The following is a 15,647-nucleotide window of genomic DNA, read 5'->3' on the forward strand; positions in this document are numbered from 1 at the left end:
CAGTGGACCACATCCGCAGCCCTAGGCTTGAGACGTGAGGTGGCAGCTTCATGTGCCTCCAAGAACTGGAGTCTGAAGGGATGGCAGGAGAGAGCACTTGGCGGCACAGTTCTGGAAGGGGCCAGAGCACCTGTGCCCAGCAGAGATGCCGGAAGCCCTAGCCAGCAGGCTGTCAAAGGTCACGAAGGATCAGGAAGAGAAGGCCATCCTCAGGCCGGAAGCACGTGCTGGGCAGACGCTAGGTCCGGTGGACGCCAAAGTGGGGAGGCCCACTCCTCCCCACAGCCTTCAGCCTATCTGTGGGTTCGTCACCCCTGGCAGGGATGGGGGTCGTGTCATCGGTGTCTAGTCCTGAATTCCAGTGTTGACTGTGACATGTGACCGCCCAGCGGGACAGTTTCTAACAGCCCTGAAGCCCTTGAACGGCGTGTGGCTCCCCTCCGAGGCCGCCCTGGGAACTGCATTTCACTGGGATGATGTCTCAAGAGATGAGGGGTTTCACCACCTGGGGGAAAGTCGGGCTGATTCTGGAGGAGCGTTTACAAGAGGAAACAGCTCCAGGACTCAGGGCGAGGGTGCCCTGGCACGAGGCTCAGGGACGCCATGGCCTGGATGGAGCCAGAGGACAGTGTGACCTCCACACCCCGGGGAGGGGGCTCTGGGAGCACAGTCCCCACACGCCCAGCAGGCGGTGCTCAGGACCTTGGAATCTTCAGGCCGTGGCACCAGGGTCCTGTCAGGTCTCCCTGGACTGCGCATGTGCATGTTGGGAGGGGCGCTGCTGCGGCCTAACCTTAATCTCAGGATGACAGGTGGAACCAGAGCCAGCAGGAGCCTGGCAGGGATGGGCTTGGGCTTGGACTCCAGAGGCTGCAGAAGGGTGGGTAGGAGACCCCACGGGGAGGGTCTCACTACTGGGTTCCTAAACCGGACCCTCCCTCGACTCATGCCTTAGTCTGGAAGAGCAACCCCTGCCTTTTTTCCTCTCCAAGTCTGAAAAAACCATCAGTATCAGATTCCTACAGCGGTTACCTTTCCCTCGTGGTGTCGCTCTTCTCTCTTTGGTCCGTGCTGTAAATTGGTAGTTACTTCTAGAGGCCTCGCTAGACTCAGACGACACGCCTTGGGTGAGAATTCTTTAAAAAATGAGACTCGGGCTTCCCTGGTGGTGCAGTGGTTGAGAGTCCACCTGCCGATGCAGGGGACGCGGGTTCGTGCCCCAGTCTGAGAGGATCCCATATGCCGCGGAGCGGCTGGGCCCGTGAGCCATGGCCGCTGGGCCTGCGCGTCCGGAGCCTGAGCTCCGCAACGGGAGAGGCCATAGCAGTGAGAGGCCAGCGTACCGCAAAAAAAAAAAAAAAAAAAAAAAAAGAGAGAGACTCGAGAGGCAGGGTGTTCTATGGCCCGCGCGCTCACCCTGCAGACAAAATAGATCTTATAGCATCTGATCTGGTCTTTATTGTGAGTTCACTTCATCTTATTCTCCCTTGAATCCTTAAGTGAGCAAAGTTGGAAAACCCATTCCCCTCTGCCCGCACTCGCCTAAAGTGTTTCCGGTCCTTTTAGCCTCAAGAGCTTTTGAGGTTTTAGACAGTTGCCCCTCGGGGCCATCAGTACCACACACCCGGGGACGTGGAGTGGAGCTCGCAGTCCTTCCTAATGGCTTCCTGTCAGGGTCTTCTTGGCCTGGAAGAGAAAGTTCTTTGTCTGAATGAGTTGTTTTCAAGTTAGACGTGGCTCTAAAGTAAGAAAACTGCCACACCAAATGCCATCTTCTGGCAAATAACTTACAAAGAGCCTGGCCATGGATTGCAGCAGGGGGCCCCTGGGGCTGGGTCTCTGCTCCCACCTCCACAGGCCACAGAGCTCAACCTGCTCTGTGGCCTCAAAGCCACGCCCACCTGTGCCAGGCACTGTGCACCAACGAGTTACGTTTAGTTTTCCCCCTGTAGCGGAAACTCTGAGGTCAGAGATGCTGAAACACTTGCCCAGGGACAGGGCTCCCAGGGACGGAGCTGGAAGTGGCGCCCAGAGCCCTCTGCCTCCTCGTTCAGCCCCGTGGAGTCTCAGGGTCCAGGCAGAGTGGGCAAAAATGCGTTCACCGGCTTGTGTTCTTAGGTGAGAAACCCCCAAGTTCCCTGTTCTGAGCTTCCAGTGCCCAGGGCCTGCAGTTAGGTTACCCTCAGTGGAAAATGGCACGAGAGGCAGCGACATGCTCCCGGGGGCAGGATGACGTGACAGAGGCAAAGGAGCGTAAGGAATCACAGATGACCAGATACCTGTAATGGGTGATTCCTGACTAACCATAGGCGGTAGAGAAAAGCCTCGCGTGGCCAGAAGTGTGTGATCTTTATCTCACGTGTGAATCCTTCCAACCAGTGACCACAGAATGAAGGTTTGTCCCCTCCCCGAGGGAACACTCTAAGTAAAGCAGGGAAGCTGCCAAGAGGCAGGAAGCAAGTCCAAGGGACACATGCAGCTTGGGTGAAGGGCACATGTCAGATCAGAGGTTGGTGACAAGGGCTGAGGCCACACGTCCCAGCCACAACGATGGCAAGGAAGGTGCAAGGAGTTCTCTGAGCCCTCCAGGAAATGAGGGATAGCCCACGCATTCTCAACCATCCTGGAACATCAGGAAACTGCCTTGGATTCCTTGAATTCTTCTAGGCTGACCCAACTGCCCCTTCTTGGGTCCAGTTCTCGAGATCAGCAGTTCTGGCAAACAGAGCTGACCACTGGCATCGTGGCCCACCCCAGACCCACTGGCCAGGGGCACCCAAGGCCATGACACCAGCTCAAAACCCCGTGTTAAAGCCTCATTACAGGCGGTCTCCACACCCTCCTCTTGAGAGACTGGAACTCCCATCTCGGTTCCCCAGAGAGCTCCTCTCCCTCAGTCAGTGTGGGTCTCTTCCAACCCTACTTCCTCCCCATCCTTTATAATAAACGCATCAACACAACACCATAAATCTTTACTTGTGCACGGTGTCTATTTTCACTGGCATAGCATTTGATCAGATGAGGATCAGAAAACGCCACAGCTCAGAAACAGAAACCACCTGTTACAGAAGGGTTAGAGGCAGAACTGAGTCCAGAGCCAAGGAACACACTGTTGTCACCACAGCCCGCTTCTGCGCCAGTGAGAACCAACCAGCGCGGCTGGGTGGGGGACTTCTCAGCCTCTGTAACCTTGGTCATGACAACAAACCTAAAATACACTCGTTTTTTCTCCTTTCACCCTCTGTGAAATGGGGTAGTCGAAAGGAAGGCGGGGGTCGGGGTGCCCGGTTGCAACTGCCCACGCACAGCACACACGTGGGGTCCTAAACACCAGAGAAACTAGGACAGCAGGGGCCGGGACCCCCCACCAGCAACAGTCCCGCAAAGGGTTACAAGGCACTGGCAGGTACACGTTGAGAGCGGTGCTCCCCCAACCTGACGGACACTGGCACGCGCGCTCCATGGCGGCGGGGGTCGCGCCGGCTGATGGAGGGTGTGCCGCGTCTGAAGCACTTGCTGGCGCCCAGCACCGCACCCAGAAGGAAAGGAAGCCGGAGGGCCCGCGCAAGCACGTGGGTGCCAGCCTCCCAGGGTCCGTTCCCCGGGCGGGGCCGGCGCCCACCTACCGCGGCAACGAAGCAGCTCCGTAAGGCCTCGAACTCCTGCGCGCACAGATCCTTCCTCAAGCGGCCGCCCGGGGCCGTGGACGCCTGCACGCACCTGCCGTAGGCCGCGGCCTGGGGGCGGGACGGGGACGGGCGAGGGTCGCGGCGGCGACCGGTCACCCGGGCAGACCCCGTCGCCGCTCCCCAGTCACCACCACCCCGCCAGCCCGCACCCCGCCCCGCGCGGCCCTTCCTGCCCCGCCTGACGACTCCGCACCTCGGCCCCACAGGCCGCCAGGCGATCGGGGAAGGCGCGGAGGCGGCTTCGCACGCGACCCCACACCGCTCCGTTCCCCGACATGAGCAGCTCTTCCTGGCACCCGTGGGCGCCGCCATCTTAGGTCCAGCCTCTTCCGGCACCCAACAGCTTAATAGGTCGAAGCTTCCGCCCACAACCTTTCTTGCGCTTTGTCATTGGCCAGGCTTCAGCCCTCACCTCCGCCTCTCCTCCGGAACCGCTCCTGGTGTTCCAGAGCCTTGCAATTGGCTCGCGGTTTTGTCTGTCTTTGTCCTTGGACTTTGGATTGGTTCATGTGCAAATTGTTTCCCGAAGTCAGCCGCAGGGCCCGCCTCACGCGAGTGATTGGCCAGCGGGGTCAGACCCGCGCAGTTATTGGAAGGGGCTCGGGCCTGGCGGGAGCTGGGCGGGGCCGGAAGCTGACCGGCACCATGGCGGCCACGGTGCCGCTGCGGGACCGCCTGAGCTTCCTGCACCGGGTGAGTGCGGGGGGCCCCGGCCCCGCCGCGCGCCGCCTCCTGGCCTCGTCCCCGGCCCGAACCGGCCGCCTCCCTGGCTCCGCTCGACCCTCGCGGCGTCCCCGCGCCGGGCTCTCCGGCTGCTCCTGAGCTCGGCGTCCCCTCCGTCGTCCCCCGGCCCCTCCCACTTATTCTCTCTACTCTTTTTCACCCCCTTCCGTCCCCTCCTACACCCCAGACCCCTCCTCCTCTCCCCTCCTACTCTTCGGCCCCTCCCAAAGCTGGGGGATCCCACAGCACGTACGTCGAGGGGGCAGGTCAGGCTACCCGTGTGTCAGGTCCACTGGGGACAGTGAGACCCCCTTGAACAAAATCCAAGTTGGAGAAGAGAGCTGTGGGACCCCAGTTTTTGTTTTCTTACCCAACTTAAAGTATCAATAACCTTACAGAAAAGGAAACATAGTGACCCCAAATTCTGTCTAAGATAAACACAACCAGACACTGGTCCGGGAAACAGGGGAAAACCTTTTATTCAGTGGCTCAGGCGGTGGGGGAAGCCCTGAGCTCCACTCCAAATTGTGCAGAGAGGACTGAGAGTTTTCAGGACAGAAGGAGGGACGGGTGGAGCTCAAGTGAAAAATTATAGGCAGTTGGGCAGTGTCCACGGGATACCGGCTGCTGTGCTGATAGCTGGTGGTTACAGAAGCTAGGATCCCATCGTCCAGTAGCGACTGGGAGACAGCCCCTGTCCTTCCTGATGGTTACATTTAGAGGAGTGGCCTTCAGGTCCTTGAGAAAGATACTCCCGAGTTGTAGGAGTTCCGTGTTCACAATTGTAGGTCCTTCTTAGAAAATGCTTCTGAAATGACCCAGTAAATTCTCCTGGCACCTCGAGCTTCCTCAGGCAGGCGGTGGGGATGGGGGTGGGGGGATTCCCGGTTCACCCTCGTGCTGCCAGAAGCACAGTCAGTTCTCTTTGAGCAGAGATTTCGCTACGTGCCAAGCATTCTACGGTTCTGCAGACCTTGCCAGCTCCCCTCTGGGTCTTGGTGGACAAATAGCTAAAGACTGTGTACACACACAGCCTCGTGCGACATTCAGGCAGACCGTATCTGTGGCCAGCACCTCCCGGAGTGCACGTGAAGTCTGTCTACACTGAGGCTTGTGCCCCCCAGATGTTCAATGATGTGGAACGGGTGTTTCTGGGTTTTATCCCTGTAAGCTGTAGGTCTTTGTGCTGAGTCAGCTCTTAATTTCTGCCAACAGGTAAACGTGAGACACACAACTAAGTTGGTTGTTCTTGCTTTGGGTTGTTTCCATGGAGTCCTTTCATAGAAGTGGAGCTGTAGGTCGGCCAGGCTGAATGGTTATGTCACTTTGCTGATTTGTGTTCCGGAAAAATGTAATCTTCCCAGTGCCCTGCGTGGGAAGTGGGAAGGGGGCTGACCCCAAGGGCTTTTTTTTTTTTTTTTGCCAGTCAGTAAGTAGGTAAACTAAAGGTGGTTTTAAGTTGTGCGGCTGTAAGCATAGGGGTCTGGGGGCCATGCCGAATCCTGACCCAGAGGGCCCGTCACCATGGAGACCACCACCCATTTCCTCTTCCCAGGCGTTCATGCTGACCTCCACAAGGGAGGCTCCTGCAGGCTTCCTGTGGCCAGTAGGACCATAACTGCCCTCTCTGGGTCCCCTCACCCTGTGGCATGCCAACAACGAGATGTGTGGAGACCGGTGCCCCGAGAACGAGGGCTCCTGTGGCCCATCTCAGGAATGGGTGGCCCCTTTGGTGTCCGGGGGCCCCCTGTGTGCATGGCCACTCACTGTGGGCAGGGCTCTCCCTCCCTTTCAGCTCCCAATTCTCCTGAAGGGAACGTCGGATGATGACGTCCCGTGTCCAGGCTACCTGTTTGAGGAGATCGCCAGTATCCTTCCTTGTGGACACATGTGGGGGCCCTGGAGCAGGGTTCCTGGGCTTCTACCCTGAGCGGGCCACGGCTCCTTTTCCATAGTAGCCAGGTGTGAGCGGGCTCTGAAAGCCGCACTACTGATGATATGAGGCCCAGGAAACCCTCGAAGCCTGATGCTCCTGAAACCAGGGCCTGGGTGGGCGCCTGCTGGGGGGACACGCTGAGGAGCGTGTGGCAGGAAGGCCTGGCTTCTCGCCCAGGCCAGCGGCCGTGTGCGGCCCAGGGTCAGCTCGCCCCTTCCCTAACCGAGCGCCTCCCAGAGATCACCCACGAGTCCCTGGGCAGCAGCCAGTGCCTCCTGGAGTACCTGCTGAGCCGTCTGCAGAGCGGCTCTGGCCGCGTGAAGCTCAAGGTGAGTCCGTGAGCGGCTCCGCAGACTTTCCTGGGGGTTAGTTTAGGGCCCAGTCCTGCCCCCGGTGGTGAGGCTGGAGGGGAGGGGTGAGCCGGGGGCGCGGTGGCTGTGTCGGGAGGGGTGCCATTCTTTGGGCCCAGCTCTGCCCCATGTGCCTGCTGCCCCAGGTACTGAAGATCATGCTGCACCTGTGCGGTCATGGCTCCTCGTCCTTCCTGCTCATCCTTAAGCGCAACCCCGCCTTCATCCAGGAAGCCGCAGGTACAGCACCGGCACAACCCAGTGGAGGTGCAGGGAGGAGGGTGGCCAGGGCAGGTCTTGGCCAAATCCCATAACCCGGGCCCCCACTCCCCCACCCCTTACTCATGCTCCCACCCTGTGCTCCGTCCACCCTGTCCTCTGCTGCCAGCTCCTCTGTGCCGGACCCTTCCCTCCTCCCCAAAGGGCCAGGCCAGCTCAGCTGGGGGCTCCTCCAAGCCCTCCCTGCGCTTAGCCCCCTGCTCCTCCCCTGTGTTCACCGCACTGTACAGAATGACTGGTGTCTGTCCGTGAGCCCTGCCAGGCCCTTGCGGCCTGGACCTTTCCTGTCCTTGTGCCCTGCACACGGTGGGCGCTCGGCAAGCGTCCGCACTGCCATCCCTGCCACGGGCTCTCTCTTCTCCCCAGGGCTGCTCCTCAGGGCCCTAGTAAGCCTTCCGCTGTTGGAAGGGCTGTGGGAGGACGGGACTGGTGAGGCCGGCAGGAGAGGTGGGGCTCTGGCCTGTCGTGGTCCAGGCGACAGGTGGGTCTGGGGTGGAGCCCCATCACTCACCCACCCCCAGGCCGGAGGTGTCCGTGCGTCTCTCATCTCTTGTTAACAAGGACTTGTGGGGACATGGCCTGAGATCTTCTCCTCGGGTGGGGCAAACTGAACAGGAGGGCCTTGGTGTTCAGGCAAGAACTCACCCTGCCAAGCTGTCCCTGAGGGGCAATGCCACGGAGGGGACTGAGTCCCTCGGCCACTGCTTGCTTGCAGGAGACCCTCAGCAGTTAGCGAGTTAGTCCCACCCGCCAGGTGCTGGGACTTATCCCACCCACACCCCAAATCCACTGTCCCCCCTTTACTGCAGGCAGGACTGAGGCTGGGGTGGGGCTGGGCTGCCCGTGGGCCCTGGGCCACTATGCCAGCGCCTCGGAGACAGGGAATGGCCTTGAAGCGGGCACAGACCATGACTCAGCAGATGCCCAGAGGCATCCAGGGGGCTGGGGGTGCACTTGTCACGGCTTAGCTCCCCGGAGCTTGTGCACTGAAGCAGCACGGCTGGTTCATACTCACCAGCCAGCTGGTCAGAATGGGCCTGTCCCGCTGGGCAGCTCATGTGACCATGGCTGGTGCCAGATGTCACCTCTATCCTGGTCTCCAAAGAGGGCAGATGAAGCAGAACAGGGACAGCAGACCGTGGTTTTCTGTTGGCACCAAAATCGCTTGAGCTCTGAGCACTGCCCCCAGAGGACGGGTGCCCAGATAGGCCTGCATAGGCTGTGAGAAGAGATGGTGCTGGGAGCGGGAAGGTACACAGAGAGGACGGCCCTACTTTGGGGGCCAGGTGGGGGTCCCCTGCAATTCGAGGCTTGGGCCCCACAGGGAGGGTGGGAGCTGTGGCACGGCAGCAGGGAGGTGCCCGCCCTACCTGGTTGCAGGGCCGTGGTCTGCACACCCCGGGGCTGGCCTGCCAGGGTGGAGACAGTACCAGATGGGTGAAAAGTGCGATGTGTTTGGACAGAGGAAACAGAGAGGCCCTGCTCTTCCTCTCAGCTCTGAAAGGATGAGGTGGAGCCAGGCATAAGGTGTCCTCCAGCTAGTGCAAGGGCCCTGCGGCAGGGAGAGCCCGCGAGTGGCTTAATGAGATTTAAGCTCGTTTGATTCACCACATCTGAAGTTTTATGAGCAGGAGACTTTTCAGACGTGGTAAGGAACTTGAGTTTTATCATCTTTGAGCCCCTGGAAGCGCTAAGTGTTTTGAATCGAACAAGAGCCCCCTCTGGTTGCCTCTGGGTGGAGAAGGGGTTGAGGGGAGGCAGTTAGGCCGCGGGTGCAGGAGCTCAGGCGGGGGCGGCAGTGGGGTCAGGGAGTGATGCAGCCCATGATGTTCTGGAGGTCGGATTGCAGCCTCGCCGCTGGGGGTGTGGGCCGGGGGAGCCGAGGGGTTGTGAGGGCATAGCCACCTCAGGCCTGGGGATGGTGGTGCATCTGTGCTTTAGGAAGCCCCCAGGGACTCGGGGGGGATGCTGAGCAGGGGCTTCCTGGGGGGCTGGGCGGGGCCGAGGCTCACCACCTGTGTCGGGGGTGGGCTTTGAGGCTGGGCCCCTCGGGGTGGTTGGCATAGCCCAGCTCAGCTCTGCTCCCCTCTGCCTCCGTCCCGCAGTTTTCACGGGACCCCCGGATCCTCTCCATGGGAACAGCTTGTACCAGAAGGTGCGGGCAGCCGCCCAGGTGAGCCCAGGACCCAGGTCTCTCCCTGCTTTTCCCACCCGGGACTCTGGTTCCACTCCTGCTGCGGGACGAGAGCCCCTGTGTGTGGCCCTCAGAGGAGAAGGGGACAGGGGTGCAGAGCAGAGGGGTGGGTGGGAGGACAGCGGCGTGTGGCTGTGCTGAGTGTCCTCTGCCTCTGCCTAGGACTTGGGGGCTGCCTTGTTCTCGGACGCCTTGTCACCTCTGCCTCCTTCCCAGCCACCCAGGGCCCTGCCTCCAGCAGGTATGCAAGTACGTCCAGCCCCATCACCAGGTTCCACTCTGCGGGGGCTCACGGCCTCTCCTCCCCTGAGTATCCGGGACTGAGGGTGGGGGTCCCCGCCGCTGCTGACGTGGGCCTCCCCACAGGCATGGGCTCCCAGTCCAGGCCCCAGAGCTCCCTACAGGGCTTCGGCTACAGCAAGGAACGGGGCCACACAGGTGAGTGCTGTGGGGATGAGGGGCCGGGCGAGGGGTGGGCGGGGCCTGTGCGCCCCCCGACTGACTTCCCTCCCACCCTGGGGCGGCAGGGCAGGTGCAGCTGGCTCTGCTTAACCGACAGGTGAGAAGCCAGGCTGAGGGTCAGCCTTGCACTCGGGCCCCCAGCGCTGGCTCCTTCAAGGAGCCGAGGGCAGAGGGTGGTGGTCCTGGCTGTGGCAGGGGTGATTTAGAGCAGGCCGGGTGCCGGCCCTGCTTGCTGGGAGAGCCTGAGGCCCCAGCAGGGCCACTGGGCCGTGTCAGGCTGCTGTGCTGACTGTGTGGTCACGGCTCCCAGTTCCCTGGCACTTGTAATTCCCGAAGTGGGTCTGCCTCAGAGGCCCCACCTGTTCCTAATTTGGGGGTGGCCGCCGGATCACCCTCTGTGGGGCACTCGTGGGAAGGCCCTTCAGCCCTGGGCGTGAGCACTCCTTAAGCGGCCACGGAGATTGTGGTTCTCAGGACAAGCACCTCAGGTGGCCCCCTGCTCCGAGGCGGGGACCCAGGGGGCACAGCGGCACAGCTTTGCTGTGAGCTGCCGAGCGTCCAGGTTCCACGGGGCCAGGATGCACTGAAGTGAATTCACCACGGAAGCTTCCGGAAGGGCCCTGTCCCTCCACACGGTCTCTGCTCTGTGACTGCAGCTTGTGTCCTGCTTCCAAGTCCTGGGTGGGGAGCAGGCAGGGGCACCTCATCCTGGGAAAACGGGGCAGGACTGAGAGGGGCTGCGCCGTCTCCTCTCCGTCTCTGGTGCAGGCTCTGCAGGCGAAGCCTTCCTGTCCACCATCCAGAAGGCCACAGAGGTGGTGGCCAGCGCCATGCGCCCTGGGCCTGAGAGCCCCAGCTCCCAGAGGTCCCTTCTGCGAGGTGACGCCTACCAGCCGGCTGTGACACCTTCAGCCGGCCTCGGCCCTCCAACCCCTGGGAACCCTCTCCCCACAGCCGGCCCAGGTGCCCGAGGTATCCAGCGAGACTCCTCCCCTGGAGAGGTCTGGCTTCCCCCTCCCAGGGCCCTGGGCTTCCTGTCACCTGTTTGGGCCAGGCCGGAGCTGATGGGGGAGGAGGAAGAAAGCAGCCCACCCATGGTGGGAGGGGGTACGAGCCACACCCTGCCGCTCCCACGACATCTCTCAGAGCCAGCATGCTCCATTGGCCACGTGGGAACCCCCACAGAGCCGGCCGCCCACACGACTCGAGTTCCCTGGGGCCTCTGCGGTGGCTGCCTTGTCCCTGCACTGTCTGACGTCTCTGTCAGTCTGCTCTGGGTGGGAACTTGGGTGGTAAGGCCCCACGAGAAGGCGGGGTCCGCCCAGGATCCCAGCTGCTCAGACACAGAAGCAGGACTTGAGCTGGGACGGGAGCCCAGCCCCAGCTCTTGTGCATTCACCCAGCGCGTTCAAGCGGCTGTGCAGCCCATCAGGGCCCAGGGACAACAGGGAAGCCCCCCACAGGGGCCAGGCTCCGTGGCACGTGCGTTCTAGTGGTGAGCTGTAAGAAAGGAAGGAGGGGCATCTGTCTGTGATCTCCGCCTTTCCCAGAAGCTGCTGTCACGTTTGTCTGGCTAGAAGGAAGAATGTCAGGACTCACTGGGATTTGAGAGCTGCTGTGCTGGGCGCCGCCCCACTGCCCCAGCCCGCTGCCCTGCGTGTCCTGCCTCCCGCCTGGCCTGTGGTGCCTGGCACTGCTTCCTGCATCTTCCAGGCTGGGCGTGTCCCGTGCGGGACCCCCCACCCTGGCCCTGAGTCAGAATGTGCCCCATTCTGTCCCGTCTCCTCTCGCCTGGTGTTTCCTGGAGCTGGAGCCCAGGCGGCCACCCTGTCCACATCTCGGGACCCAGCCCCCAGGCCCTTCCCTGGGTCTCCCCATCCAGGGCTCCTGGAAGATGGACATGGGGCCAGTCTGAGGCCCACAAGGGTCTTACCCTTGGTCACTGTTTCTTCCAGCCATGAGACACCAGCCTGGGCAGGCCGGAGGCGGCTGGGAGGAGCTGGACAGCAGCCCAAACTCTCAGGATTCTTCCCAGGAAAATGACGACCTGGGCAAGGCCTCGGACTCAGGTAGTCCGTCGGGCAGTGACAGCCCCTCAGGGGCCAGCCGGGCACCCAGCGACCTGGCAGAAAGGTGAGCCAGCACCCCAGGGCACCCCTCCCTGCCCTGCTCCAGGGTCCTACCCCGATGGGGGAGACTTGACCCGGAAAGGCTTAACCCCTCCTGGCATGGGTGGAGTCCACTCTCTTTCCTGACCTGCGTGCCCCTGACAGGGTCGAGGCCGTGATCCTGAGTGACTGCCAGCAGGAGCTGAGCCTGGTCCGGGCCGTGACACGGGGGCCACATTGCTTCCTGAGCCGAGAGGAGGTGCAGCACTTCGTCAAAGAGTGAGCCCCGGACCCACTGCAGGCCCCCCAGCCCTGCGCCCCCCCCCACGCCCCGCCTCTCACCCTGGCTCTGCACACCGCCCCCCTCTTGCTCTGCTGGCCCAGCCCCATTGCCCGGTGCCCCCTACATGCAGGTGTGGACTCCTCAACTGTGAGGCCGTGCTGGAGCTGCTCGTCCGCCACCTGGGCGCAACCAGCGAGCGTGTGCAGATGGTGAGGGGGGGCGGGGGTGGTGGTGGGTGAGGGGGGAGTGAGCACGGGATTCCGGTGGACCGCCCAGCTCGGCTGAGGGCCGAGAGGAGGGAGGGAGCTGGTCAGACAGCCCTCCCTGGGGGTGGACCCTGCTGACATCAAGCCCGCCCCGCAGAGAGCCCTGGGTGCCATCGCCTCCCTCGGGTGCACCGACCTGCTCTCCCAGGAGCGAGTCCTGCTCCTTGCCCGGCCTCGGCTGCAGGAGCTCAGTGTGGGCAGCCCTGGACCCGTGACCAACAAGGCCACCAAGGTGGGCAGCCTCTGGGACCCAGAGAAGCGGGCACAGGACGCCTCGGCAGCCCCACACCGTCTCCCCCACCCTCCACTGCCTTCCCTAGACCCGCCCCTCCTGCCCTTGCTGGACAGGAGGGACAGGTCATGCCCTTAGGACAGCGGTCGGGGGCCTGGCCTCTCCCCCGCCCTTCTGCCCAGCAGCTCTGCCCTTCGGGCGACTCGCTCTCCCTCAGGGCTCGTCTCCTGTGGGAAGCTCTCCTCGAATGCTTGGATGCATCTGTCCCTCTGTTCTGTACTCTGGGTCACAGCTCGTGGGTCTGAGCTCTGCTCCCAGATCCCCAGCTCCAGGAGGACAGAAATGGTTCCGTTCGTCTGAGTCTTCTTTCCACTGATGAATGTGGGGAGGCCACCCGGGATCTTCGCTGGGGGCCCCTCGGCAGCAGCCAGGCCCCAGCACCTCCGCCCGCTGTTGGCATCCTTCGGCTTCTGGTTTCCTCTGTGGTGGCTGAAGATTCAGATCCTTAGTCACCTGTCCCTAAACTGCCCTTCTTCAAAGCACTAGTGAACCTGCCACACACGAAACACGTTGTGGGCATGTCACGGTGGTGTTTCTAAAACCTGGGAAGGACCCAGGAGTCTGGCAGGTGGGAACGATCAGGGGGTTTAGACATGTCTGTTCTCTCCGCGTGTGTGTCAGGTGCTTGTGTGGCACCTGACCAGGGGGGCTTTTCCTGCTCTGGCAGGTCACACGGCAGCTTGACGCCGGGAAAGTGTCCATTTGTGTGACAGTGGGTGGGGAGCAGCAGCGCTGCAGTTGGGGGAATGACACGAGAATAGTTGTGAGCGGCTAGCGGCCCTGCCCCCTGCTCTGGGCAGCGGCATTGAGGAGGGAACTGGGAGGGCCATGTCCTCTGAGATTCCTGGAGGAGCACAGGAGCCCTCACTGATTCCCCTCTTCTTCCCTCGTTCAGATCCTGAGACACTTTGAAGCCTCCTGCCGACAGTGGCCCCCTGCCCGGAGGCCCCCAGCCGAGCCTGGCCCCGCAGTCGCCCGTGTGGGCCCATCAGACCTGCTGACCGACACCCTGCCTTTCACGGGGGGCCAGGGTTTCCTGCAGCCTCTGAGTTCAGCTCTGTTTTCGCCCAAGGGCACCGCTCCCCCATCGGGGCTGCAGCCCGGCCCTGTGCCCCCGACTTCCCTGGAGGGCTGCCCCCTTCCAGCCCGTGCGGATGCCAGGGAGGCCAAGACCAGACTGGCAGGTTCCAGAGAGCAGGGGGCTGGATCCGAGCGGGGCCCGTTCGGCACAGACACTGCAAAGAGAGGGCCAGAGCTTGACCCGGGCCCCGGGGATAGCTGTGACTCCTTGTTCGCTGGCATGGAACTGGTGGCCTGTCCCCGCCTGGTGGGGGCCGGGACTGCTGCAGAAGAACCCCTCCCAGCCTGCCAGGCTCCCTGGACGTCGTCACAGAGGGTGGCAGCAAAGGAGCCTTCTGGCTCTGAGCCATCAGCTTTCGCATTCTTAAACTCATGATCTTGTCAGCCTGGGCCACTTGCAGAGTCTGTGTCCCCCAGCCCCTCACTCCTAGGACTCTGTGACTTTGTGCTGTCCCCATGTGCCCACAGCCTCTGTGTCCCACCAAAGAGTGGCTCCCCTCAGGTGTCTGCAGTCGGCCTCGCCCTCCTCTGGCCTCCTCCCCTCACCCACTGAGGCCTTGGTGAGGGTAGCCACCCTGCCAGGTAAGCTCAGAGTGGACAGCCCACCCAGTGACGAGAATAGCCACCAGTAAAACACGGATAATATTTCAGGAGTCCACGAACCAGCAAGAGCCAGGCCGGCACTGCTGGAAGGGTCATCCTTGCCCGTGGGGGCTACTCCCCAACCTTGTCCCTGAGGTGGGTTCCCCATTTTTCTGCTGGGGGGCAGGACCCCCCCCCCAGCCCACCCCGTGGGTATGATGGCCGAGGAGCAGCCCCCCAAGCAGCCCGCAGGACACACAGGGAGGGCGGGACGGGCACAGAATGAGGAGCCGAGTGCTTGCTGAGACTGGCAGCCGGCGGGCCCTGGGCTGCCGGGTCCCCCACCTCACAGCCATCTGGTCCGGCCGGATGAGCACACCACCCGCTTTTCCCAGTTGCCAAAGGGATCCTAAGGGAGGACAGTGGGGTGGGTGTATGGCGTGGCCTGCCTGGAGGGTGTGGGCGGGAAGGCCTGCTGACCGAGCTCAGAGACCAGACGCCCCTTGGAACTGTCCTCAGTCCCCAGGGTCCTCACGGGCACACAGAGAGGGGCACCGGGGGAGACAGACAGGTCCTGTCTGCAGGCTGAGCCCAGGCCCGGCCCCCAGCCAAGCTTCTGCTGTTTCCAGACGACAGGCCTGAGAGGAGGACCGCAGGGCCACCTCAGTCATTCCCCCCTGCCCCCACTGTCTCCTTGGCCAGAGACTGGCCATTTGGACTTGAATTCCTATAGCAGCAGGCAGGCACAGGGCCTCACAAATGCTGACCTCGGGGTCCCCTGGGGAAACCCCTGCCTGCCTGGCCCTCAGAAACAAGGATTTTTGGGTGGATTTGGAATCACTGCTTGGGTCTTTGAGGTCAGATCCCTCTCTCAGCGGGGGTAGCAGGGGTGTCCTAAGCAGCGTCACACCTTCTCGTCCAGCAGGATGGGGTCCTTTCCAGCACTGGGTCCCTGTGTGACCCGTGTCAGCTCCCCCCTGCCGTGACCACTGCCTGCAGACTGTACGGCCACCTCAGAGCAATGGCTGTGGTCCTTCTTGGAAGAACTGGGGTTGACCTGGGGTCACACCTCCTACATAAACACTGCTGTTCACACAAAGCTGCACTGTTTGCTTTTTTTTTTAATTTTCCATGTTTGTGTGTCTGTGTGTGTGTCTGTGTGTGTGTGTGTGTGTGTGTGTGTGTGAAAATGGCCCTAAGGGGCACACAGAGAGACTTCTAAAAGCAGGGACAGGTATTTCTTCCTTAAATGTTTGTTAAGACTCCCTAGTGGAACTATCTTGTCCTGTAATTTTCTAAATTGCAAGGTTTTTAACTATGAAGTTCAATTTCTTAAGTAGATTTAGGATGATTTGGGTTATCTATTTCTTCATAGGCGAGCTTAAGTAATTTTTTTTTTAAAT

At 61.6% G+C, this 15,647-nt stretch overlaps 2 protein-coding genes across 4 annotated transcripts; one reads left to right on the top strand and one right to left on the bottom strand.

The window, feature by feature from the left end:
• Positions 1-1,067: 1,067 nt before the first annotated feature.
• Positions 1,068-4,021, bottom strand: NDUFAF8 (NADH:ubiquinone oxidoreductase complex assembly factor 8). The gene is made up of 3 exons (XM_079903678.1): positions 3,883-4,021; positions 3,627-3,737; positions 1,068-1,686 (listed from the first exon to the last, which is right to left on the bottom strand). Exons 1-3 carry the CDS (start codon positions 3,964-3,966, stop codon positions 1,657-1,659), a joined length of 225 nt encoding a protein of 74 aa, XP_079759804.1. The 5' UTR covers positions 3,967-4,021; the 3' UTR covers positions 1,068-1,656.
• TEPSIN (TEPSIN adaptor related protein complex 4 accessory protein) lies at positions 4,015-15,337 on the top strand. Of its 3 annotated transcripts, none has more exons than XM_079903664.1 (13): positions 4,015-4,382; positions 6,208-6,280; positions 6,586-6,677; positions 6,845-6,938; positions 9,083-9,150; positions 9,334-9,412; positions 9,538-9,609; positions 10,402-10,605; positions 11,589-11,766; positions 11,907-12,020; positions 12,155-12,233; positions 12,388-12,522; positions 13,478-15,337. In XM_079903664.1, exons 1-13 carry the CDS (start codon positions 4,197-4,199, stop codon positions 14,036-14,038), a joined length of 1,935 nt encoding a protein of 644 aa, XP_079759790.1. In that variant the 5' UTR covers positions 4,015-4,196; the 3' UTR covers positions 14,039-15,337. The 3 variants fall into 3 exon arrangements, with proteins under 3 accessions (XP_079759790.1, XP_079759791.1, XP_079759792.1); XM_079903665.1 differs by having other exon boundaries at positions 10,402-10,596; XM_079903666.1 differs by having other exon boundaries at positions 10,402-10,512.
• The last annotated feature ends 310 nt before the right edge of the window (positions 15,338-15,647 follow it).

This window comes from Stenella coeruleoalba, assembly GCF_951394435.1.
Source record: "Stenella coeruleoalba genome assembly, chromosome: 19".
Taxonomy (NCBI): Eukaryota; Metazoa; Chordata; class Mammalia; order Artiodactyla; family Delphinidae; genus Stenella; species Stenella coeruleoalba.

What these genes read in the sequence shown, in the direction of transcription:
- NDUFAF8 (XM_079903678.1), bottom strand. Translation starts at nt 3,966, where the DNA reads ATGTCGGGGAACGGAGCGGTGTGGGGTCGCGTGCGAAGCCGCCTCCGC. An exon ending in TGGCGGCCTGTGGGGCCGAG is followed by an intron (nt 3,738 to 3,882) that starts GTGCGGAGTCGT and finishes TCCCGCCCCCAG; the next exon opens with GCCGCGGCCTACGGCAGGTG. An exon ending in GGAGCTGCTTCGTTGCCGCG is followed by an intron (nt 1,687 to 3,626) that starts GTAGGTGGGCGC and finishes TTTCTCTTCCAG; the next exon opens with GCCAAGAAGACCCTGACAGG.
- TEPSIN (XM_079903664.1), top strand. Translation starts at nt 4,197, where the DNA reads ATGTGCAAATTGTTTCCCGAAGTCAGCCGCAGGGCCCGCCTCACGCGA. An exon ending in CTGGCCGCGTGAAGCTCAAG is followed by an intron (nt 6,678 to 6,844) that starts GTGAGTCCGTGA and finishes CTGCTGCCCCAG; the next exon opens with GTACTGAAGATCATGCTGCA. An exon ending in AGCCGGCCCAGGTGCCCGAG is followed by an intron (nt 10,606 to 11,588) that starts GTATCCAGCGAG and finishes TGTTTCTTCCAG; the next exon opens with CCATGAGACACCAGCCTGGG.